The sequence below is a fragment of the Drosophila montana genome, unplaced genomic scaffold (genome assembly GCF_035044405.1).
Source record: "Drosophila montana isolate Dmon_TW-CO22-7 unplaced genomic scaffold, ASM3504440v1 contig_1962_1, whole genome shotgun sequence".
Taxonomy (NCBI): domain Eukaryota; kingdom Metazoa; phylum Arthropoda; class Insecta; order Diptera; family Drosophilidae; genus Drosophila; species Drosophila montana.
In genome coordinates, this window is record NW_026996879.1 from 72,219 (window position 1) to 96,675 (window position 24,457).

Genomic DNA, 24,457 nt, shown 5'->3' on the forward strand with positions numbered 1-24,457 from the left:
TCGTTCAACTGACGAGTATCTCTTCAATAATAAAACAATTAATAAATTAATTAAAACATGTCTTGAATAATTTTACAAATAATTCCCAATATGCGCATCCTTATTTTTAAAAGCAAGTGTTTGTCTAAAGCATATATTTTTTTGATCTGACAGCTAAGTATCCAATATATATATTTTATTAGAATCGACATAATGCAAAATTATGTCGAAAATTAAAAATTAAAATAAATTATAACAATTTATTTTATCTCCTTTTTGGAATTTTAGTTTTATCTTCAATTGATATTTTTTAGTACACATTTCCTTAGCTGTACTAGAACGGATAAACTTACACAAATATTAAAATTTTAAACACACGTCCTGTTACTGTACATTTACACCTATTCACCTATTCACACAAGTACAGTCATAAGAATCAACATGAGGATCTCTGCAAAGGAATGCCAACTAAACAGGTTCACCAATTTCATTCAATAACATGAAAACTCATCAAGTGAGAACTGGCTGAGCGGAATGTAATGCCATTTTCGAATGTCATTCATTCACATGGAGCTCTTTACTCAGCTCTCGGTTTGTTTACACCTGCATAAATTTTGCAATGCACCTGCAAAAATACTCGCAAGCATAATTTCCACTTTATGTTTGTCAACGGGACATTCGGAACAACTGAATCCACTCAAATTGGGTGGCCATAAGCCCCAGATAGAAGCACATTAAACCGTTGCGACCATTCTATCCACATTCTGTGTGGGCAAACAGTCTCTGTCTCTTTCACGCTCACTATCTACTCATCTCTTTCTTTTTTCTAGCTGCCTGCTGTCTGCATGCTAAAGTAATAAATTGATTTATGATGTCTGCCGCATTTTTAAGCGCCAAAAGTTATGCAACAGAACGAACTGAAAATGCTTTACCGCCTCCTGCGAACTTTGTGGCAAGTGGCCGCAAAATGTTGCCATATTCTCTGTAGCCAACTTTAACAACTGTGCGTAGGCGTGGCTGCGCCCTAACATCAAATGCAACGCTGCTGCTGGAAGTGTCCTGGAAATCCCCTCTGGACGTTTCGTTTTCATTCTTGACTCTGGAATTTGGTATCGCTTTTTTGGTCATGCCTCCGTTACGGCCATCATTTTTTATTAACAATCATAATTCATATTTATTAATGTGCTCAATTTGTTTTTAATGATATTATGTGCTGCTCAGTTACCTTGTGTGCGTGTGTGTGAGGGTGTGTGTGTGTAGGGTGTGTGAATGTGTTGTTGAGCAGCTGTGAACCGAACAACGTGCTCTGATTTACGGTTGAGGTATATGTCGTAAATATTTCGCGTCGACTGCCAGCAGGTACAAGCAAATATCCCCCCGGACCACCCCCAAATAGCACAGGTAAAGTTTGAAGTATTGTGTGTTTACACATATGATAATGAAGCTTGTTGTGTGGATCATGATGTGTTAAGTGTTGTAAAGCGCTCGAGAAATTGTTGTTTATGTTGCAAGTTAAGTTAAGTAGCTATAAATCGAAGAATCTATCTGAAAACTTTTAAAATTGAATAAGTCTGGCAATATTAAGATTTTCAAGTTTGAGCAACAAATTTTAAGATTCTCCTTTTTTCGTACATGGGTCTCTTATGGCCCCACAGTTTTAAAAGAAATCACTTCAATTTCCAATCATTACAGTTGAAAATAAGAAAATAAAACCTACAAAATAAGAAAAGAAAACGTTCAATTACGAAAAAGTGGATAGCAACCGAGAAAAAGTGAAACGAATCAAACAAATCCCAACACACAAAAAAAAAAACATCCAAACAAAAATACAACAGTAACAATGGGGAACTAAAGAAAAACCGAGCACAATGTGGCTGGCCCAAGGAACATGGACATGAAAACTCTGGCCAAATGACTTGGCCGAAAAGCAAATACAACCACCGAGCTTGGAAGTCAGACACGCAAAACGGCGAAAAGATTAAGAGAGCAGTATTCCGAAAGCCACAATAACAAAACAATTGAGTGCAGACCGTAAAGGGATGAGGGCCAGCTAAGTCGGATTCAACAAAAGGTGCTGCAAATAGCAATAGATGTGTAGAGCTGCTTACACTTTAATTAAGCAACATTTATAGTAATAAGTACATGCTCCAGATAAAATATCTGCTTAATTTTGATAATAAATAACACATTCTTTGTAGAAAAACCTCTATCCAATCGTTTGTTATTCATAAAGTCTCAGCTATCTTTTCGATAAAAGAGTTTAATAACATCAGCACGAATTAATTTATTTTAAAATGTATTTAATGTAATTCTAAATTGATTTCTTATACTTTATATTTAGAAAATGCATTTGACATGTTGCTTATAATAGTTACAATTATATATTATATCTTTTTAGCTCAACAACCTTCACCCAATACAAGCGAACGCCTCAGCAGCCAGTGAAATAATATTTTTTGCTTTAGCTTTAGTTTTCAAACAAATATAACTTTTGCAATAATTATAACATTATTAGTTTTTAATTGATTGGGATTTATTTTATGAAGCATTATTTACTTATACTTCAAGTAACTTTTTTCGCAACACACTTTTCTTTAGCAGCGAAAACAAAGCCCAGCGTCCCCATTTCCAAGGCTCTGGCTGTGGAAATTTTGGTCAAGGACTCTTTGCCTGCTGCATGCTAATCCTTTTAAGCAGCTTTGCCCGCACCTACAATGCATACTATAGAAGTTGGTCGGCTGTATATATATATATATGTATTTGTCGCCGACTGGCGTCGCTCATGGGCATAAATTAAAACAAGAACAGCAATAACAACTGGCGACGGAACTTTTACTGCGTTGCACAGCTGAAAAGTTTATGACAATTTTTCTATTTTACTTTTTCATTTTTTTTTTTTTAATTTTTGTTATTGTTTTTTATTTTGCCGGGTACTGCAGTTTTCTTAACGATTTTCGTCGCCCGTGGAAACAAAAGGCAGCGCACTCGCAACTTACACATGCGCATTTATTTTCATTTCCGCGTTGTGCACAGCTTTTGAGCATCTTTCACTTTCCGCTTTTCACTTTTCAGTGTTGTTTAGCGCCTTTTTAATTTGCTGTCACATTGTCTGTCCTGCGGCCAGCCCTGACAGCCAACACACACACACATAACCATAGTATACGACAAATATTTCCAAGCTTGAGCTTGATTCCTGGCCAGAAATTTTACCCAGCTGACGCACTGCCCGCACATGTGGCAATCTGTCAGCCAACTTTTCATATATTTTCTTTTTTGGATCATTGTTAAAGTTTTAATGAGTTTGTCGAATACAATCTGCAGCTATGCGAACTACAAGAAGATCTGGGCACACTTTGCATAATTTAACAGTACTTAGCTGCGCTTCAAGTAACTCACAAATATGTTGGCACACTTGGAATTACTTAAAGTCCAATGCAGGCAATTCAAAAGCAGCTTAGACTTATCTACTTAACAAAGTTCATTTCTACTTTTTTTACTATTTGGTGTAAAAAACTTTTGGTCACAATTTGGCTGTTGTACTTTTTATGTGACAAAAAACGACCAGAGAATTTCGATAGAAAAGTAGTTCCAAACAAATAAAAAAATATGCAGTGAGTGTGCCTCTTGGAAAAAGTAGACAAAATTGAAGTTAAGCGCAATATATCCATTTAAATACATACAATTAAAAAAATTTAATTAATCAAAAAACCTTTTTTACATATTATTGAATTAAAACCGAAAGCCAGATAGGTAAAATGGCCGACGAATCGGACCCGAAGGCGGGACATTCTATAATGAATAATCTTATAAGATTACAGACCTTTAGTAATAAAAACATTTAAGGCACGAAAATCGTTTTAAATTTACACATAGCTTCATGTTTGAAATAAATATTTAAGTTTGATACAAATGACTATCATAATAAATAAATCAAATATTTCAATGACCACAACTGAAGGCAAATTTCAAACATATTGCAAATCAATTTGCATTCACTTCAGTAAGGCCACAATTCACTCCAAAACACACACCAAACTATCGATTTTGAAAAGCCACAAAGTGACTGCTATCGATAAATGCGTATATCATGTGTGTATGTGTGTGTGTGTGTTTGTGTGTGTGCCTGTGTGCATGTTAGTGAAAGCTTTTAAGCAATCAAATAACTGAAAAGCGCGCATGCAGCTCAAAATTATAATGTATTTTGCGCAAATTCATTTAAAAGGATGCTCAGCCTTAGCCTCAAACTTGGCCAAGGCAATCAAGTCTAAGCGAATGTGTATGTGACAGAGAGCCTGTCAGAGCGAGAGGCCAAGTGTGTGTGTGTGTGTGTGTGATATTCTAGTGCTGCTTGTGGTTGCTTCTTGGCCTTGTGCCGTACCACACGAGGCCCAGCACCAGCAGCAGCAGCTTCTGCCCCAGCCCCAGCCTCAGCCTCAGCCTGAACGCTTTGTGCCGATGTCAAGTTTGAGTGGCCCGTCTGCTGCTGCTCATCTGCTCTGGCCTGAGCCAGACTCGGAGAGACTGCATCGATGGCATTTGGAAGAATGCCAAAAACAGGCAGCAGCTAGCACGTGCCTTCGGCCCAATGCAGGCAAACAGCTAACGATATATAATTAAATTTTCTTTACACGGCCTGTTTCGCAGAGCTGGACAGTCCGCATCAGTCCAGCCTGGCCTGGACTTTAACCAGACTGCAAAGTTCACAACAGTTTAAGCACTGCACAATTACAACAACTACAAGAACATGAACAACTGTCTGGGACTTCTTAGTGTGCCCGTTTGCATAACAATTAGCTTCGCTAGCTTCAGTTCTCTCCCTAACTCTCTGACACTTTAGCCGATGATTTGTGCAAATGTTTTTGACGTCGTCGCTGGGCTTTGTCTCGGGCCCGGCCCAGACTTGTTCATTTGCATATTAATTACAACAAAGCACGCAGATGTTGTTCTTGTTCTTGTTGTTATTGTTGCCAAAGTGCCGGCAAGATTAATTGTGCCCGCGAATCCTAAAAGTAGACTACAGTTTTTACGCTGCTAAGTGTTCGGCCGGGGAGCTCGGAAAATGGCTTTGTTGTAATCAGGCTCAGACTTAATCAATGACAGCTTGTGGCCAATCAATGTGCCAATAAGTGGCAGCAAATTATCGCTGATTGATAGATAGATAGATAGATAACAAGCAAGATAAATGATTAAGATGGCGATGTGCTCGTATTTAATGGAATGCCTTGTTCCATGAACATCTGCTCAATTAGCTGACTTATAAAAGAGGTTACATTGCTTAGTGGAGCACTTTTAGGTAGTTAAAAGTTGTTAAATTCAAATAAACACATGTTAAACTTGAATTTTAATTTAACAGCCGAAAGTTAAACAATAACATTTGTCGAAAAGAGTTTAGAAGTTTAGTATTTGTTAGGTACGTCGTGTATGTAAAATTCAATAGTTTTTAATCATCATTTATCAACTTTTAATCGAAATAGACTCACTTCTTGACTATTTATAACCGGGTTTTTAAAATAAGAACCTGACAGTAATTGACAAGAAATTATAAAACGTGTATAGGAAAATTTCTCATTTCGATAATTGCCGAGACATTGTAACCTTAATGTTCCATTAATTAAACAGATATTTACCACAAATTTATATATATCGCTTTATCCATTAGCTAATATAAATTAAAATTTCAGTTATATGCAAATGTGATATAAAAATATATATAAAATATATGCGCATTATGTATTAGAACTAACAAAAGCTCTGCTATTTATAAGCAGTGCCCCATATTCTCATAAACTGATAAAAAAAAAAAACAGCAAAAATTTAAATACTTTTTATCAGACGATTTCCGTCCAGTTGAATGGGGCTTACCTTATCCAAAGTGTAGTGCGATGGGCGCAGCTTTAGTGCTCTATGCGTTGTCTGGAAACGATAAGAAAATATTTCAATTAGGCAATGGAAATCTACTATATAAGCAACAATTCGGCAAATTGAGCACATAAATGTTAAAATTGGCCCTGGCATTGCGTCGGATAATTGGTTTGCACAATGAAATGGAAAAGTTCAACTGATTTCATTAAATTTTTGAGTATTTCTAAAGTTTTTAAGTGTTGCAAAGTGATAAATGAAGGTTCTTAAATAAAGCACTTTCACAATTGGAAAGTCAGAGTCGTGAACAATTGTTTTACGCAGACTTTAACTGCGTTCTTTATTGAACTCGGAACACTTAAAATGAAGCGCAATAAATGATTAACAATAAAAAAAACTTTTAAGATAACGTAGAACATAGCAAAATCATAGCCCAAATAATTGCAAAATAAACAATACATAAAAGATATTTATATATATAAGATATATATATATAAGAGATATATAAAACTGTTTGTCCCGACTGACTGACTGACTGATTGGTGATCAACGCACAGCCCAAACCGTAAGAGCTAGGAAGCTGAAATTTGATGTAGGTTAAGACGGGGTTTCGGGGCTTCCACCCGTAAATATGAAAAAAATCGCGAAAAACGTTTGTATGCAACTTTTCAATTAGTTTGCCATTTAGATTAGTCTGGCATTCAAATCTGAATACAACATTTTTAGTCAAAATTCTTGTCAAAATCTCACCCCTAAGATTCGTATATAGACATAGGTCGAAATTTCCCACCCCATTACTCGGTCAAAACTCACCCGATTTTCACGAGGTTTGGCTTTTTGTACACGGTTTTCCCTCCATATTAATCTGGCATTCAAATCTGAATATATAATTTTTAGTCGAAATTCATGTCAAAATCTTACCCTAAGATTCGTATATAGACATAGGTCAAAATTTATCACCCCCCTAACTCGGTCAAAACTCAACCGATTTTCACGAGGCTTGGCTTTTTGTACATAGTTTTTCCTCCAGATTAATGTGGCATTCAAATCTGAATACATCATTTTTAGTCGAAATTCATGTCAAAATCTTCCCCCAAGATGCGTATATAGACATACATAGGTCGAAATTTCCCACCCGCCTAACTCGGTGAAAACTCAACCGATTTTCACGAGGCTTGGCTTTTTGTACATAGTTTTCCATCTAGATTAATCTGGCATTCAAATCTGAATACATAATTTTTAGTCGAAATTCATGTCAAAATCTTACCCTAAGATTCGTATATAGACATAGGTCGAAATTTTCCACCCCCCTAACTCGGTCAAAACTCAACCGATTTTCACGAGGCTTGGCTTTTTGTACATAGTTTTCCCTCTAGATTAATCTGGCATTCAAATCTGAATATATAATTTTTAGTCGAAATTCATGTCAAAATCATGCCCCTAAGATTCGTATATAGACATAGGTCAACATTTCCCACCCCCTAACTCGGTCAAAACTCAACCGATTTTCACGAGGCTTGGCTTTTTGTACATAGTTTTCCCTCTAGATTAATCTGGCATTCAAATCTGAATATATAATTTTTAGTCGAAATTCATGTCAAAATCATGCCCCTAAGATTCGTATATAGACATAGGTCAACATTTCCCACCCCATATCTCGGTCAAAACTCAACCGATTTTCATGAAACTTGGCTTTTTGTACATAGTTTTCCCTCTAGATTAATCTAGCATTCAAATCTGAATACATCATTTTTAGTCGAAATTCATGTCGAAATCTAACCTTAAGATTCGTATATAGACTTAGGTCGAAATTTCCCACCTCCATAGCTCAGTCAAAACTTAACCGATTTTCATAAGGCTTGGCTTTTTAATCATGGCTTGACCTCTAGATCAATTGAGTGAATGCGTGCTTCGGCGATTTGAGAAATTTCGTCTGCAACGGCGGTAAATTGGATTACCGTCCGATCGGTTTCAAACTCATTTACAAAGATCTTTGAAAGCATTTATTTTAAACGTGCCACGGGCAAGGCCGGGGTATACCTGCTAGTATAAAACTCACAAACTCTACATATCATTAGCACAAAATTATTAATAAAACATTTTCCAACGAAAATATTTGGATTTTGACTATTTTTTTTTTTGTTAATTTCAATTACTACTGAAAAACTTCGATAGTTAACAATTAGGTATTAACATCAACTAAAGCTCAATCTATAAGCCAATGTGCTAAGTTTTGGGCACACAAAAGGAGCAGCCCACATATTCCGACGCCATTACTGTAATGACTTTTCAACAAACTACGTGACATGAAAAACTTTATCGGCAATTTGGCCATAAACATAATTAGCAAAAGGTCTGCACAGCCTCAACTTCGTGTGGGAGGTAGCAGCCCAACTAAGCTCAACTGATGCAGAACAGTTGCAATCTGGGCAGCAAAGAACCGCCCGAATTCCACATCCCACTCGAGACAACGGAAGTCAATTTGTATGGTTCGTTGGTTTTTGCGTGAATATTGCAATTCAGAATCAGCTTGAAGGATGTTATGGGCCAGCAAGCAGCGAGAAGAACAATATTCAAAGCTAACGTGCGAACTGGTGAATATTGAGGCGGAATAAAGCAGCAATGGTTTTTAGCTAAATGCATTTAATCAAATATACGAAAATATTTATGTTCACATTTATCAACGGGCAGATAAATTCTTTAAGTTAGAGAAAGAATGAAAGAACACGACAAGAGTGCAATCATAAGGTTAAGAGATTGAGATAAAATATGATTAAAAGAGCCAAACAATAAATATAATAACATATGTTCATGTTCGGCATTTAACATTAATACAAAAACTGTATAACCTAGCATTACAGTAAAACGAACCTAGAGCCCTTCCCGTTTCCCAGAAACTTTACTTAATTATTTTATTGGTTTGAATATTTAAGCAAATGCAATTTATATGAATAACGACCTATACAATAGATTCATTCATAGATAAGGCATCGAAGTACTCGTATATTTGCATTGAAATTTACAAAGCGCAACAATAAAAATATTATTTTTGGTGAAAAAAGTGAATAAAGGTATACTAAAAATCAACAACATCCGTTTGCAATATGCGAAAAATCAACATTAGTTTATAACTCATATTACAAATTTCCCATTTAAATGCAACGTTCAGTCAATGGAACCAAATGATACCCGGGCGACTATCCTAATGAGTAATGAAAACAGATTTATCTTCGGCTTATTATATTTACTGTACGTATTTGTTATTGCGTTTTTACAGTAGCCTCTGCGGCAATAACAATAAAAATTCGATGCCCCAGAGGGTAGATACAAATCATTAAGCTGTGCGGACAATGGAAATCGCTTTAAAATTTCTGAAAATTAGTCAGCACGGGAAACATTTAGCGTGATTTCATAAATTAACTTTACGCTTGGGTTATTGAACCAACACGAAAATTGGCTTTTGATATTCGATTAAAGATCGTTGCCACAAAGCTAAATGCAAATTAAGAAGCATAAACGTAAAGATTTATACAGAATATCAAGTAGAATTTAAAAGTGTTAATTTGTTATTTATAGAAAACCTTCGATGAGCTGACATAAAAAAGATATAATTATGTAATTATAATTTACGAATAAATTTGGAATCATAATCAATATAATGTCTATCATTAGCTGTGCGAAAGAAAAGAATATGTTACTTTTTTGAGAATGATCTTTTGGCTTGAATTACAATTCAAGTCAATTAAAATAATAATTATAACCAAAATCAACTTCACAATTTTAAGTTAAAATCGAATATACTCCAAAGTGTGTTAAAAAAACTTACAACAATCTTATTAGGTTAGGCATTTAACTTAGCCCAACCTTCCCTTTAATATTCATTTCAAGTGAACGCTAAATAACATATGAATCACCCTTAAATACACTTTGCAAGTCGAGTTCTAGTTTAACTAACGCCGCACGCTTCCCACTTCAATTCAATCAGCCATAAACAGAAGCTCTCGCCTCAGGCGCCTGCCATGCGGACAGCGTGGATGTGCACCTGGCCACGCCTACTCACCAAGGTGTCAGCACATCACACGCCTTGCTGGTGGCCCACCTGTGCCGACCCGCCCACGGATGGTTGCGTGCCTAATTGTTAGACGAAAGAAAAGAAAATATTTTGCCTGCCTAGAGGTTTCCATGACAGCTGCATGCTTTTACCAGGAAGATACAAGCCAGAAGAGACATCATAAAAGTCCTTGAGGGAAAATTAAAAAATTGCTAGCCAATTACGCATAAATAAATGAATAATTGCAAAGCTGTTGAATATGGAATATTTATTTCTACCTACACACATACATATATTACAAAGCTTATGCTAATCTTTGTGATCATGAATTCCCATTCATAAAATATTGCCACGCGTTTTTAATTAAATTTTATGTTTTACTTTCTCACTGTGAACGTCAGTTATTATTTCGATATTTGTAGAACATAGTCCGATAATAAGTAAAGTAGTATAATTGTAATGATTTATAAACTACAAAATATTAAATTTATTTTTGTTAAGTTTTGTCTATATGCGATGTTAAATCATTTATCGGCCAATTCAAGTTAAAATCGACATTTATATAATATTTAATATATATATATACACTTATAAATATATGATGTATATACATATCGTAGTTTTACCTGGCATTAAAAATCTACTTCAAAATCGAACTTAGCTAATACAGCCCTTTAATAAAAAATAAAATGGTTTAATAATTATATGAAATGTACTTTCTCAACATTTGCTTACATTCAACTAGCAGTTCATAAATAAACATGTCACATAATTTAAAACAAATTTAATTATACGAATACTTATACATCACGATAAGAGTCTTATCTCGGTATACAGCATATAAACAAGTCAGACATAATAAATTCTATGGAACCTTTCGATTGGAAGCTTGTTTATTTTTAGTTTCTTGAAGTATGTACAAAACGTATTGCCTGAAAGCCTTAGATATACTTTGGTCTCCCGTTATTTGATATTTTAAGGGATTGTCGCCAATAGCAACGCTTTTCATCAAGTCGCACTTTCTGCGCAGTGAAACGTAAGCATAAAGTCATGGGAATGTCATAAAAACGCAGTAAAGTGTAAAAATTTGTTTTATAGAAAAAAAAAAAGGAAAAGGAAAAGGAATATGAGAAAGAAAAATAGAAATTCTATTGATGACCGACCAAGCAGGACCATCGAAGCAGCTAAACAGCCATTTTCCTGACCGAACCCGGACACCACCCGCTGTCCGAGTTCAACTTTTACAAAGTGTCCAACTTTGAGTTGGGAAAGTGGAAACGAAACCAACGAAACAAATTTCACAAAATGCTTATTTGCGGTTAACCGCAAAACTGTAAACTAATACCGACTGGAAGCATGTTGTCGCAAGGGCTCGCAGAGAGGGTGCGTGGGAGAGTCGCTGGGCTCCTCCATCCATGCTGACAGCTGACTTAAAACGTCTCCAAGTTGACTTGGCTTTCATTTGTGGTCGAGTGTCTGATTAATTCAAGTGTAAATTATATAGTGTCCAGTTTTAAATATACGTATGCACACACTTCGACCGATAATAATTTAGGACAAGGTCGGTTCCCTTGGGTAGGGTTCAGTTGGGCTGGACTGGGCTGGGCTGGATTAGATTCGACGTTGATCGATGAAGTTGAGTTAGGTGCGTAATTGAACGCAAGTTTTGTTTATCGCTTGATTGAGTTTTGTTAATGGCACAAATTAATTTCAACTAAAGTTCATTATCAAAGGGCACAATGTGAACAAAGTTTGAAGTAGTTCGAAATTTTGTGAACTCAATGAAAAGCTAAGTCAATTAGCACGAAAATCGATTGGCCCGATAAATACTGAGCTTTGCAGTTTTACGTAATTTAAGAAGTATGCGAGAAATTATTAGTATACATATGATTTCTTTGTTATGAACATTAAAATATTTGTTACACATTTAAATATTTTTAAAACAATTTAAATGTAAAAACAAATAAAACTTTCTGGCTTAGCAGCAATTTCCGCACATTGCAAAAGCGCTCATTAAAAATGTAAAAAACATTAGGCAAATTAAGGAGAGGGAAATATTTAAACACAAATTGAAATTAATGCGGCAGTTAAAAATTTCCGACAGCTTGATAAAAAAAGAAAACGCAAAAAAAAGTTGCTCAGCATTTGACCTGCTGAACCCTGACATAGCACGCGCCCCCTTTGTAATTTTTCTGGCTGTTTTTGTTGCCATGACGCCTTCTCACAAACAAATTATGTGTAAATGATGAATACAAGTAAATACGAGTGCGCATATGTTTATGTATTTGTTTAAATATGTCAGCCTATCTGTCTTCAAAAGTAACCAGGCAACTGTGGTCCATGGGTCAGGGGAATTCTCATTATGAATTGTCTGAATGTTTAATTAATTACACTGTCAAGTTGACTGTCACTTACAGCTGAAAAATTAATTTAACAAATTTTGATTTTTTACAAAAGGTGATGCTATGTTCCGACAATATCATTTAGAATCAAAACCTTACTCGCTCCACAAATGAAAAGTTTAATACAATCGAATACACTTTTCAAATATTCGTATTCTCCACTAAAACAGGGTATGTGACATATCAAATTTAAAATATTAATCAAATTGAATTGAATATTTAAAATGTTCGACACTTAAAAGATCCGGATTTATATGTTTTTTCCGTGTTATTTCAATCGTCAGACTGAAAGTTTGCAACTATCAAATTAACTTTTTAATATTTATTATAAGAAAAACGTTCTTCGCTTGATTTTTCATATAATGAGACTCTATTGTTTCCCTATTTGATGCAGCATCTTGACTATTTCGAGCAAATCTAGCACGCCTTTGTGTCTACTTACTTCCGTTTAAGCCTTTTTTTATCGCCAAGCAAACAGAGGAAATATGTCAAGCTTATCGGACACACAAAACAGCTACTGCAATGCGCCTTATCGGTCCGTTTGGGCGTCAGCAGAAACTGCGACAGCTTATCAGTCTAGCTTTTTCTCAGGGAGAAAACAGTTTTCTAAGAAACTGAAAGAAGTCGCATTTGCCGAGCAAACATGTAATCACATGATAAAAACTTAATTGTATTATAGAATTCAATGTAGCGACAACCACTTTCAAGTATCAGATAATTGCTGACAGACAATGATTCTTATATAGGCCTTACATATTTTCACGCGTGATCATGTATTGTACTAATAAAGACTTGTAGAAATGTAAAATGCAAAAATCGAAATGTAAATGTAACATTTAAAAATGTCCTAAATCAAGACCTCACTAACTGAAAATAAGTGTCTAGCTTATATGCTTAAACAAAATGTGTTTCTCATGAATCCACGCAAGGCTTACCCAATTTGACGGTATTAATTTATGTGTTAATATAAATATAGAATTGAAAACACATACTCTTCTCTATATTAAAAGACAATTTGTTCAATATATGTAATTGGTAAAATTTAATATCATACAATGTTTCACTTGTTGAATGCCGTTTCCTAAGTTCTCTAAATAATATAGAAGAAGTACCGACTCCGATGAATGTACAGAAAAAAGGAAATGTTTGGAGGGTGTAATAACTAATTAACTTCAGTAAACAGTCAAACGGACAATTGTGGATAACACCTGCAAGGGTTTATTTATTTCTAATTTGTGGTACGCATACATTTTAAGCAATGCCATTTTTAGCAAAATATCTTCCACTTCTGAGTCGTATGAAAGAATATTAAACTACTTGTAAAACATTTAAACAAGATAATAAATCGCCAACGCATTTCTATTTAATTTTATAGTTTCCTTGTGTTCTCTTGTTTTTATGCATGTTTATATCAGTCTTTTGTCGAGCGCTCGTCAGTTGCTATTTTTAAAAGGCCGCGCATAAATTATATTTTGGCCATTCAACAAATAATTTTTGACATTTTTAATTATAGTTTGATGTTGTTTTTACGAGGTATTAATCAGCTCATTAAAAAATAATCAATCTGTTAACAAATGTGTGCGACAAGCGCGTGAAAATGTGCGTAGGAGAGATAAGTTTTTCTTTTATGAAAAGAAAATTAAATATACCATTTATATGGAAGCCAACCAATTTGCCAGATAATTGAAATGTAATACATTTTACAAAAAATATATTGATAAATGGAATAAATAAGTAGTTCGTAACAAAAGAATTTTGTTAAAATAATGCGAATGTCAAAATAAACAGAACTTGAATGTTTTTATATTTAACCAAGAGTACATATTATCAATTACTTTATTGTGGTAGCATTTAAAAAAAAAAAGTGTGCTAAAAAAAAAATAAAGGTAAACTTACGAATTGGATTCCATAGAAGACAAATCCTAAATGTTGTTGTGTTCCTTAGAATGGCATGAAAAATATTATTATTATCATGTTGCACAGTTTGTTTAACGAAAATTGTCACTATTATAAAAACTGTGAACTGTTTAATATTTATTACAAATGCATTTATGCAGAATAGCCATACATAAAAAATACAAATTAAAATACACTTTGAAAGTGTAAAATTGAATTACATAAATTTATACAAAATGTTTTTCCAATATGCTTGAATTACACTTTAATATTAATATTAATATTTATCTAAGCGCAAACCTAATTATCATTTGACGGAAAGATACAAAATGCAGCTTGAAAATTGAATTTGTCACAACTGATCTCACGGCTATTTGTTAAGCCACAAAAATCAAATAAAGTTCGTCGTTCAAATTATTTCCTATTGTGACCAAATAACCTTTCGCTATACAAAGTTATACTGGCACCAATTTAAAACGATAAAAAAAATATGATCGCGCAAAAAGAGATCTATGGCAAAATGTATTAAAACGATTTGGGCATGGCTTTGAAAACTTGGCGGGTAACTTTAATCAAGATCCATTTGATCTGATTGAAATCATTTTTTGATAAGAAAATTATAGAAAACCGCATGATTTACGCACAAGAAAAACTTTTCTTAACTGTTTTATTTATTTATATTTTTAAATGTTTGAAATCTTAAGGTTCTTTAATTTAGAGCAACCACATCAGATTCTTTGGTACAGGGTATTCGATAAGAGAATCCCAATTTTAAAACTCAAATGTGTGTGGGTAAACGGAGGCAAACGGAAATGCCTGTAATTGTTGTTTTTTTAGTATGCGATAAAAAGCCGGTCGGTCAGCGCGAAACCAAATCTCGAAACAGCAAACGGCGTAAGGAATGGCAAATTAACAACAACAAACGGAAACTTGTGTGTTTAAAAATACTTTTAAAATATAAAACTTACATCACACACATTCACAATTCACATTCACAAAAAAAAACGGCAGAAAGTGCAATTTGGCTACGGCTGCTGTGAATAAATATATTGTTGTTGCTTTTTGTCACTGTTATTGCAACTGTTAGTGTTGTTGTTGCTGTTGCTGTTACTGTTGCTGACGCTGTTACAAGTTTGAAATTTGATTTCTTTTGATTTTGCTTTTGTTTGATATTTTGCTTCCTTCTCTTTTTTTTATCTATTTTATATTTTGAGTGAAAATAAAAGAAATTTGGAGTAGAAAACGCGCGCCCTAAATTAAGCAGACGATCGGTAGTTGTTATTGTGATAGTTGTTGTTGTTGTTGCTGCTGCTGCTGCTGGGGGCCTCATGAATGAATTGCGCGATTAAAAACACAAAAGGCGTGACGCGTCGCGCAACAAAAACAGAGACAGCAACAACAGTGACAGCAACAACAACAACAACACCCAATGGCAACTAAATAACGAAACGAGTTTGGCGGCTGTGGCTTTGGCTTTGAAAAGAGATAAGCGCAGAATATGTAGGAGAAAGAAAAAGAAACGAACGCAGGCTTCAAAATTTAACACCAAAAATGCTTAAAACGGGCCGACGCAACAACAACAAATGCCGAGCATAGGCCTACACACACACACCCAGGCACATGCAAATGCACACAATTGCACAAATGCGCACACACAAGCGCACATGCACAGACACATAGCAGACAGCTGATTTTTGGCCGCAACTACAATAAATGCTTCTTGCTCTCTTCTTGCCAATTAAAATTGGTTTATTTAGGTGACGCGCACACACACACACAAATTCACACAAACGCAAACAAACTCACACACAACATGCACATGCACACACACACACTGTTAGGCTGGCTGGCCGCACGCCTCGTACATTAATATTGTGTGTTACACTTGTTTTTATTACTGTGATTGCGATTAGCTTCTTGCATTCGGCTTTACGCAGGCAGCATTGTATTTGTATTCTTCATTTAGCCCTTGACTTTTTACACACCTCGCACTCGCACAGCTTGGCACGCTTTGTTTTGTGTTGTTTATTTTTTTTTATGATTTAAGTGTTATTTTGCGAAAATCTCATTGTTGGTTTCCAATTTCTTGTTTGGAGTTCTTATTGGCACGCGCGTGGCCACCCGCACGGTTGGAAATTTCTTTACAGACTGTTAACAGTATGCTGTTAGCTGGCGAATTTTGCATTAACAGCTGTTGATACGCTTGGTATTTATCTTTTCGGTATTTTTTAGCGCTACTGTTAACGAGTTATTCTCTGAGCGTCGGTTAACAGTTTGGGAGAGACTTTAAAATAGTTGTTTCTTATTTATAGTTTAAATAGGTTTAAAGAAGTTTAACAATATGTACGCAGGCACAAATATAGAATACATAAACACACGTCTATTCTAACGAAATCCACACATATTATTCAAATACCGGCAATTATATCTGAATTTCGGCGTCTGTTAATAACAGCGTTGCCACACCTATAATTTTATAAACTCATCCCGCTAACAGACATTTTTTGAAATTACGTTTAAGTGGACGTGCATTTAAAACGATTCTGAAGAATTATAGGAAACAGGAAATAAAAAAAAATGCTATCTAGTTTGCTTAACTAATAGCCCGAATCGTGCATTTACATTGGGAATGCCACAGTTTAGCAACTCGTTTTCGATCTGCATGCAACAGTTAAAAAAAATTCAAAAACAAAGAAAGCGTTTTTCAGAGAAGTTGCAGCCAACAATTACAGCATCAATCAAATGGCCTTAAATTCCTCAGTGTCTAATTGAACATAATAACGCCAGCCCACAGCTCTCAACTCCGAGTCCAAGTCCAAGACCATGTTGAAGTCGTATCATTAGCCCACACTTCCTATACCCTTCTCCCCCCACATCAACTCATCCTGCAGCTGCCTACCAATCAATCAATCAATCGCTCAGCATACTTTTTGCAACTTAACATTTCAATCGCACGCCAAAGTAGCCGCCGGCATGCAAATTTGCTGCCCCAGCCGAGAGCTGGTGACGATAATGATGACTGGTTCTGGTTCTGGTTAGCAAATGTTTGCCATCTAAAGTGCCAGAAAAGCGAGACATTAGGCGAAATGGATGTGCTCTTCAAATGGACCCCGATGGACAGGTGCAAACAGGCTTGCAAAGTGATCAGCCAGATGCGATGTGCTCACGATAAAAGCAATTAATTGAAACTTCTCAATAATTGAGTACATTTCAGTTGTTGTCCTTAGAAGGAGCTAAGGTCCTTTTTGGGGAAATTGAACATCCCTATGGAAAAGCAATTGTTTTCACAATAATTAGCTGGCGTTAAGCGCCAGAAGGTTCCAAGCATCCGAAAATCCGGAATTTCAATTAAAGTCGCTGGCACATTCAGACACCTGCTGGCAATTAATAAGCCCAACAGGCTATAAAGTTAGGTGTGTGCCATGTTAGACATGCCGATAATTAAATACCCTTCCCCGATTTGATAGCCAAATATATCTATGTGCTTGTATGTACTACTAGTATGTAAAAACAGTATGTGGAACAAATTAAAAGAAAATATAAAAAAAAAAGTTTAATAAAAGTACGAGGCAATAAAAACTTAAAATATATTTAACCTACCTACCTACTTATTATAAGATATTTTATTGCTAATTCAAGATTAATTTGTATATAATAAAAAAGAACAACAAAGAAATGAAATTGCGAATGATTATACAAAATGTTCAACGATGTCTAACAAAATTAGAGTATTTTTTAATCGGCATATTTATATACAATTTTTTTTTTAATTTTATAATAAATATGATTATTGTAAGAAGTTACAATTACTTGGAAAGTATATAGCTTTATAATATGAATACATATATGCGCTCAAAAAAAAATAAAAGTTATATGTAAAAATAATAAATAAAATATAAAAACAAATTGGATCCCAACATAAAGGTACCTCATATTCTACTACCTGGACAGCATTTTAGTATCTGCTTCAAGTTTTATGCGCATTTTTCTCAAATTTTATGCTGATGAAAAACCATACAAAAAATTATTTTATTTGAAATAAAAATTGTATGCGTTAGGGGTTGCATATTTCCTAATAAAATTGAAACGACCCTTTGCAAGAGTATAATAAAAAGCTGGCAAACAACTTTACACTCAAGATGTGTGCGTGAGTGTGTGCGTGAGTGTGTGTGTGCTTGTGTGTGCTTGTGTGTGTTGCGTGAGTGTGTGCGTGAGTGTGTGCGTGAGTGTGTGTGTTACAGCTTAAATAGTAGGCAACGTTTTTGTATGTTTGTAAATGCAGCTGAAGGAAATTTTAAGGAAAATATGACACCCTTCTACCACCAGCTTTTCCTGCCGACAACTGAGATGACATTGTGCCGAAACGGAAATTAAATTTTCGCCTGTGTCAGTAGGGGTATTCCCATTGAAGTAGCGCCAGGAAGTCTCAGTGACCTCTGCAGAAGATTCGACGTAATTTATTCTGGCAAGAATTCGACTCTTGTAGGGGATATTATATTATTGTCATGCAGTGTGTAACGCATAGAAGAAAACATCTCTGATCCCATTAAGTATATGTATTCTAGATCAGCATCAAGAGCCGACTTGATATAGCCATATCATATAGAAAGAGACAGTTCTATGCAACGTTCTAACGTCTTAAAACCTTGCACAGGTCCGACTTTCTATTTTAGACAGTACATATATCGGAAGCTACCGGATCGGACCACTATATCATATAGCTGCTGTGGGAATGATCGATCCACAAGTATTTTCTAGTATAAACAACTTTTTTGTTTATCAATATATCTTACCCAAACTTTATTGGTTTTTCTATGGCCCCCCCACATGTATGCAAAATCTTATCAACATCGAATAACTATATCATATAGCTGCTATAGAAACGATCGGTGGAAAAGTTGGTTCTGATATGGAAACCTCTTTTTTAATTGATCAAACTCGGGATTTATTAGTTCCCCTTTGATCCTCATGTACACTCCGCGTCATCAGGTTAGCACAGGTTAAATAAATTGTTCTTTGTTGAAAACCAGCTATTTTTCTAATTCTGTTTTTGTTTGTTTTTACTTCGTATGTATATGGAAAATCTCATCAAGAACGGACCACTGTTTCATATACTATAGAAAAGATCAGTGTAGTAGTAGGATCTTATATGGCAAAATTTTATGTTTTCAATGATATTTCCAACAAACTCTCTTTTCACATGTTTCTGCAAAAGTGAAATGTTTACAAGGGTATTAAATATTCGACGTGCCGAAAATATCCTAACTTTCTCGTTTTATAATTAATTTTAAATAAATGTATTTACTTTATTAAGAAATTAAGAATACTAAGTAAAAATAAAGTTTTATATTTTCAAATGTAGTTGAAGTATAATGATAATCTATTTTTCTCAATATATTCTTTCTCTACTAATTATTCTAAACACTATACAAAATATTGAAACAAAAAAAAAGCCTTTGACTTGTTTGAAACATAGTTGCCTAGGAATGCAACTTAAAAGCAGTATGAAATAATTACAGAAAATACAAAGCAAATACTAGCGGAAGCGCACCAAAATTTCGGGTGTATTCACTCAGGTGCTCTTGTTATGGGTGAACTAAAGAGCAGAGGGTTTGGTTGAGTTGTCGAGCCGAGCATTAATTGAGCAAGGACTTGGATTATAATGGACAGCATTGATATAGCGTCGCTCTCCCCGGAGCAGCGCGAGGAGAACACCTTAAAGTTGAACGCCATCGAAAGTTTCGACGAAATCTACATGACCTACAAGCCCCTTGAGCCCGTCTCTTCCACGTCCACCCTAAAAGAAGGCAATAAACACAACTCTGAGGAATCTGACGAATCCATTAGACCAGCCTACATATCAACAAATACGGATACCCTAAATTCGTCAGCTTCAGTAGGTGTCATAGCGAGCAGAGAAATTGAAGAAAAACCAAAAGCTATGGACGATTCTTTGAAATCGGAAGAATCAATCAACGAACTCCCGGGAAATTTTAAATTTAAAAAGCAAGACATCTAAGATATGAATTTGATTGAACTACTTTTACTGATGGATTCTTCTTACAGCTCCGATTTTCGTATATCTTCCGGTGAAATAATAACAGAGAATCATCAGAAAAATGTCGAAAAGGATCCGAAAGCTGCCACCGAAGGTAAAAGTGAGTTTGCGATTTAATCCAATTAAATATACGGCTTAGTAAGGGATATTTAATATCTTGGACTATAGTTAAAAAAAGCTGAAATTTTTAAAATTATTCATTGGGTCAAAAACTTATACGAGATTATGTTTCAAATATTGGATAAGTTAATTATTTCAATCAGAATCTAATTAAAACCAAATTTATTTCTAGTAAAATAGGATCCAGGATCCAGCTGCAATTCTGAATTGTAATATTTCTTTCCACCCAATGTCAATTTGTAGCTATTTTACCTATATTTATAATATTACTTCTTTCGTAGATGTTTCCGGCATAAGGGATCCAATCCCATCGAAGAACTGCGTTAAATTTGCGGCACAGAGCGGCAGACAGGAGGAAATGGCCGCGAATGAGTACTACGCACAGCAGATGGGAATGCAAATGGGAACGGGAATGGGAATGGGTATGGGAATGGGTATGGGAATGGGTATGGATATGGGAATGGGTATGGGTATGGGAATGGGAATGTTGCCTGGAATGGGAATGGGCATGGGCATGGGTACGGGTACGGGTACGGCTATGAGTACGGCTATGGGCATGGGTTCGGGTATGGACATGGGTATGGGAATGGGAATGTTACCTGGAATGGGCATGGGCATGGGCACGGGTATGGCAATGCCTGAAGGCAGCCTTAACTATTGTGGCTATAACCTGGCACAGCCATCAGCAGAGGGAGCCTATCAATACCAGCTGCCTGAGGCAGACTACTTGAAGTATGCCCAGTTACAGTCTCAGTCATATCCCGGCTTGGATAACTATATGCCGTTCCAGACGCAGCCGCTGCACCAATATCTGAAGCTTCAACAGCAGCAGCAGCAACAGCAGCAGCAACAGCAGCAGCAACAGATGCAACAGCAACAGATGCAACACCCGCAGCCACAGTCTGGAGGCGGGGTCAATAGTTCCTTTGATTCGTGCACATCGAGCAGCTATTATACGGAAAGCAACACGAGCGACTGCCTGCCAGAGAATTCGTCCTGTTCCAGTGCATCCATGGACTGCTGCAAGTGCGTCAGACCCGACAAGCCGGAGGCCAAATCAACGGAAAGCGGCTCCAGCGATACGCGAACCACGGATTGGAGCAGCTTGGACCAGCAAAGCTGCGAAATGCCCGAGTCCATGGACGTGCGACAGTGCCAAGTGGCCCACAAGGCGACCCGGCCCGGCAAAAGCTGCAATCCGCAGTGCAATGCCACGTGCCATGGCGGACTGTGCCAGTTGAACGCCTGCGACATGTCCGGCTCAACAGCGAACAGCGATTGCGCCGCGGAGTACTGTAATTGCGGCCAAAATGGCAGCTGCCCCCAGCCCGCAGGCATGCAGGGCGGGTCATGTTGTTGTCCGCCCAACATGAACATGCCGTGTCCACTGCCCTCCACTTGCGATTGCATGCAAGCGCCCTGTGCGCTGCCCTCTACCTGCTACCAGATGCCCTGCTGCCCGCAACAGCCGGAGTCAAGCCCTCAAATGTCCTGCTGCTGCTCGGCCTACCCGCAGAGCAGTGTCAGCCCCGCCAACTGCTTGGATATTGAGGGCTTCATACAGAAGATGCGATCAGGGCAGACACAGTGCTTTCCCAATTGCCTGACTGCTCCTTCGCCGCCTTGCCTGGGCATGGGCATGGGCGCGGGCATGGGCGCGGGCATGGGCGCGGGCATGGGCGCGGGAATGGGCGCGGGAATGGGCGCGGGAATGGGCATGGGGATGGGCGCGGGAATGGGCATGGGGATGGGCGCGGGCATGGGAATGGGCATGGGCATGGGCAGTCCCAGCTGTGGCCCCAGTCCCAGCTGTGGCCCCAGTCCCAGCTGTGGCCCCAGTCCCAGCAGTGGTCCCAGTGCCAGCTGTGGCCCTAGTTCCAGCTTCTCTCAGAGAATGGAGTCCTGCTGTTCTGGCAATGACTCTCTGCAGGCTCAAACCGTTTACTCCGCCGACTACAAGCCGTTCGGTGGACCTGGCAACAACTTCAATCACTTTCCCAAATGCGAAACTTGCGGCGGCCTCGGCAGCTGCGGCGGCTGTAGCAGCTGCTGCAACTGCCTGAGCTGCCCCTGCACTCCTGTGTGGTAAGAACCGTTTTTGTTTCTTGCCGGGCACCGATCATTTAATCTACTTGCACGCTTTCCAGCTACCCAGCTCCGCCCTGCATGATGCCACCGCCAGGCTGTGCCTTTGAGATGCCATGTGGCGGCAATGGCATGATGCCGCCGAATGCATACGGCGGCCAGTCTAGGCCTATGCCCTGTGCCTGCGCCTATCCAGCACATTGCCCTTTTCCAGCACAATACACTCAATCGTGTCCTGCACAATACACCCAATCATGTCCTGCACACTTCACTCAATCGTGTCCTGCATCCTGCCCAGCAGCTTACGAGGCTCCAATTGATGGCGGCTGCGGGGGACCGCCTCTCTGCAATGTCGCCTCACAGGCGACCAGCTGCAACCTCAGCCGTTATTCGTGTAAGTAGACGAAAACCCAATTTCAAATAAATCAACCCATCATAAATCCCGAATCTTTACAGCGTGCATGTAGGACTTCAAATCTCTACCAAATTGCTCAAAATATATATTTCATTTAAATACGCTGCAGAAAATATACAAAAACTTTGATTCAAATAATCCTATAATAAACTATCAATTCCCAACTGCAAGTTAGTTAGTTAGTTTTATATAATATGCGTGCATTAATTAGATTAAGGATAATAAGACTGGGAAAATCAATTTGAAAAATATTGAACAATTTTGAAAATATTGAAAAAATTTAAGAGAATTCTAATATTGGGGTCGGGTGCGAAACGCATGGAAATTATAATAATATATAGGTAAAATATTTTTCTAACAATCATAAAATCATAATCATAATCTTCATCTTAAAATTATTCCAAAACCTAGGCTGTAAGGATATATAGATTTTTTCCGCTTGTGGTCTAATCAGATAACATTAATTGTAATTTTGCTAGTTTTGGACACCTATTTGCAATTTTCAGCTTTCTTTTTATACTCTCTCTCCTTTTTTAATCAATTCATACGAATTCATACCAAATAGTTTATGTTTGGGAGTGCTTAAGGCCCTAATCCTAATTTATTCAGAAAATGCGTAAGGCTGGGTTGTTTTCGATCCCATATTTAACCGATCAGCCCTCCTCTTTGTGGGGTTCTTTTATCAAAAGCCTATTTGTTTTTTACAAAATATCAAACTTACCGATATATTTCTGCAAGGGTATCCGAGAATAGAAGCTCCCTTGTTCCAATCTGCAGAATAAATATAAAACTAACGTATAACTTTTTAATAAATCATAATAAACTTTGAATTAACTACCTTTATAGATATGTTTTTATTGAAAAACAGGCCTCTTCGTTCTATTGCTGTCGCATTAATTTAAAATGTGAGCCAAACCAACGAAAAAGTTTGTTGGGACATGCTTAAGATACATGTGGAAGGAAATTCTTGCTCCATTTGCATTTCACTCGTTAGAAACTTGCTGCATAAATTTTCATGAATTTTCAATTTATTGAACTACAATATCGCATTGCCGGTTTCTCTGGCAAACATAAATTTTAATGCACAGGCTCATAAATTCGGGGATTATTTTTTGTGGTCTCAGACTCATATTTAAATGGATGAAATTGAAAATGAATTTGCTTCGCTCAATTTAGGATTAAAAAAATATGTGCTTCTAAACTATTTAGCAGTTAATTTGCTTTATGAATAAAAACTTGGTAATATTTGGTTAATTAAATTTATCTAGACTTCATAAAAATAGAAACATGAATTGTTAATTGTTTTTATATGTAGACGTTTTTTGAAAAAATGTTTATTACAAAATATTGCATTGACAATTAAATGTTTAATTGTTGTTTCATTTCAATTTTCAGTAATTACAATTATCAATAAAAATGAAATTAAATATTTACTATGGATGAGTAGATGAAAAAAGTAGCACCAAAGCACAAGAACTCAGCTCACGTGAGCTGAAATAATTTTGAATTTCAAATATGAATTTCCAAGCGCAACTTTACCTATTTAAGCAAATAACTTAAATAGTAAAATTTGCAAATAGCAAACAGAACAT

The 24,457-nt window shown here is 36.6% G+C and overlaps 2 protein-coding genes and 1 long non-coding RNA gene across 5 annotated transcripts in view; 2 read left to right on the plus strand and 1 right to left on the minus strand.

Moving 5' to 3' along the window:
- The window catches only part of LOC135441288 (beta-1,4-glucuronyltransferase 1-like), a 69,567-nt gene extending 53,244 nt beyond the window's left edge, over positions 1 to 16,323 (minus strand). For 2 of the 3 annotated variants that reach the window (XM_064700831.1, XM_064700832.1), the window contains exons 1-3: positions 16,173 to 16,323; positions 14,188 to 14,231; positions 5,842 to 5,892 (exon numbers count right to left, since the gene is read on the minus strand). The gene's annotated coding sequence lies outside the window, so the exon portion shown is untranslated. The remainder of the gene's footprint in view (positions 1 to 5,841; positions 5,893 to 14,187; positions 14,232 to 16,172) is intronic. The other variant, XM_064700833.1, reaches the window with a different exon arrangement.
- Positions 10,733 to 11,424, plus strand: LOC135426045 (uncharacterized). The gene is made up of 2 exons (XR_010435831.1): positions 10,733 to 10,925; positions 10,988 to 11,424. It is a non-coding gene; the product is annotated as an uncharacterized LOC135426045 (long non-coding RNA).
- A 3,327-nt stretch (positions 16,324 to 19,650) lies between the features above and the next one.
- Positions 19,651 to 23,035, plus strand: LOC135426043 (neurogenic protein mastermind-like). Its single transcript, XM_064679008.1, has 5 exons — positions 19,651 to 20,193; positions 20,254 to 20,339; positions 20,647 to 22,450; positions 22,513 to 22,844; positions 22,907 to 23,035. The coding sequence occupies exons 1-5, from the start codon at positions 19,850 to 19,852 to the stop codon at positions 22,915 to 22,917; spliced, it is 2,577 nt and encodes an 858-aa protein (XP_064535078.1). The 5' UTR covers positions 19,651 to 19,849; the 3' UTR covers positions 22,918 to 23,035.
- Positions 23,036 to 24,457: the final 1,422 nt, after the last annotated feature.

Bases quoted from the DNA above. Each gene is read 5' to 3' on its own strand.
- LOC135426043 (XM_064679008.1), top strand. From the start codon at position 19,850: ATGGACAGCATTGATATAGCGTCGCTCTCCCCGGAGCAGCGCGAGGAG. The intron at 20,340-20,646 runs GTAAAAGTGAGT...CTTCTTTCGTAG, and splicing joins TCCGAAAGCTGCCACCGAAG to ATGTTTCCGGCATAAGGGAT. The intron at 22,451-22,512 runs GTAAGAACCGTT...CACGCTTTCCAG, and splicing joins TGCCCCTGCACTCCTGTGTG to CTACCCAGCTCCGCCCTGCA.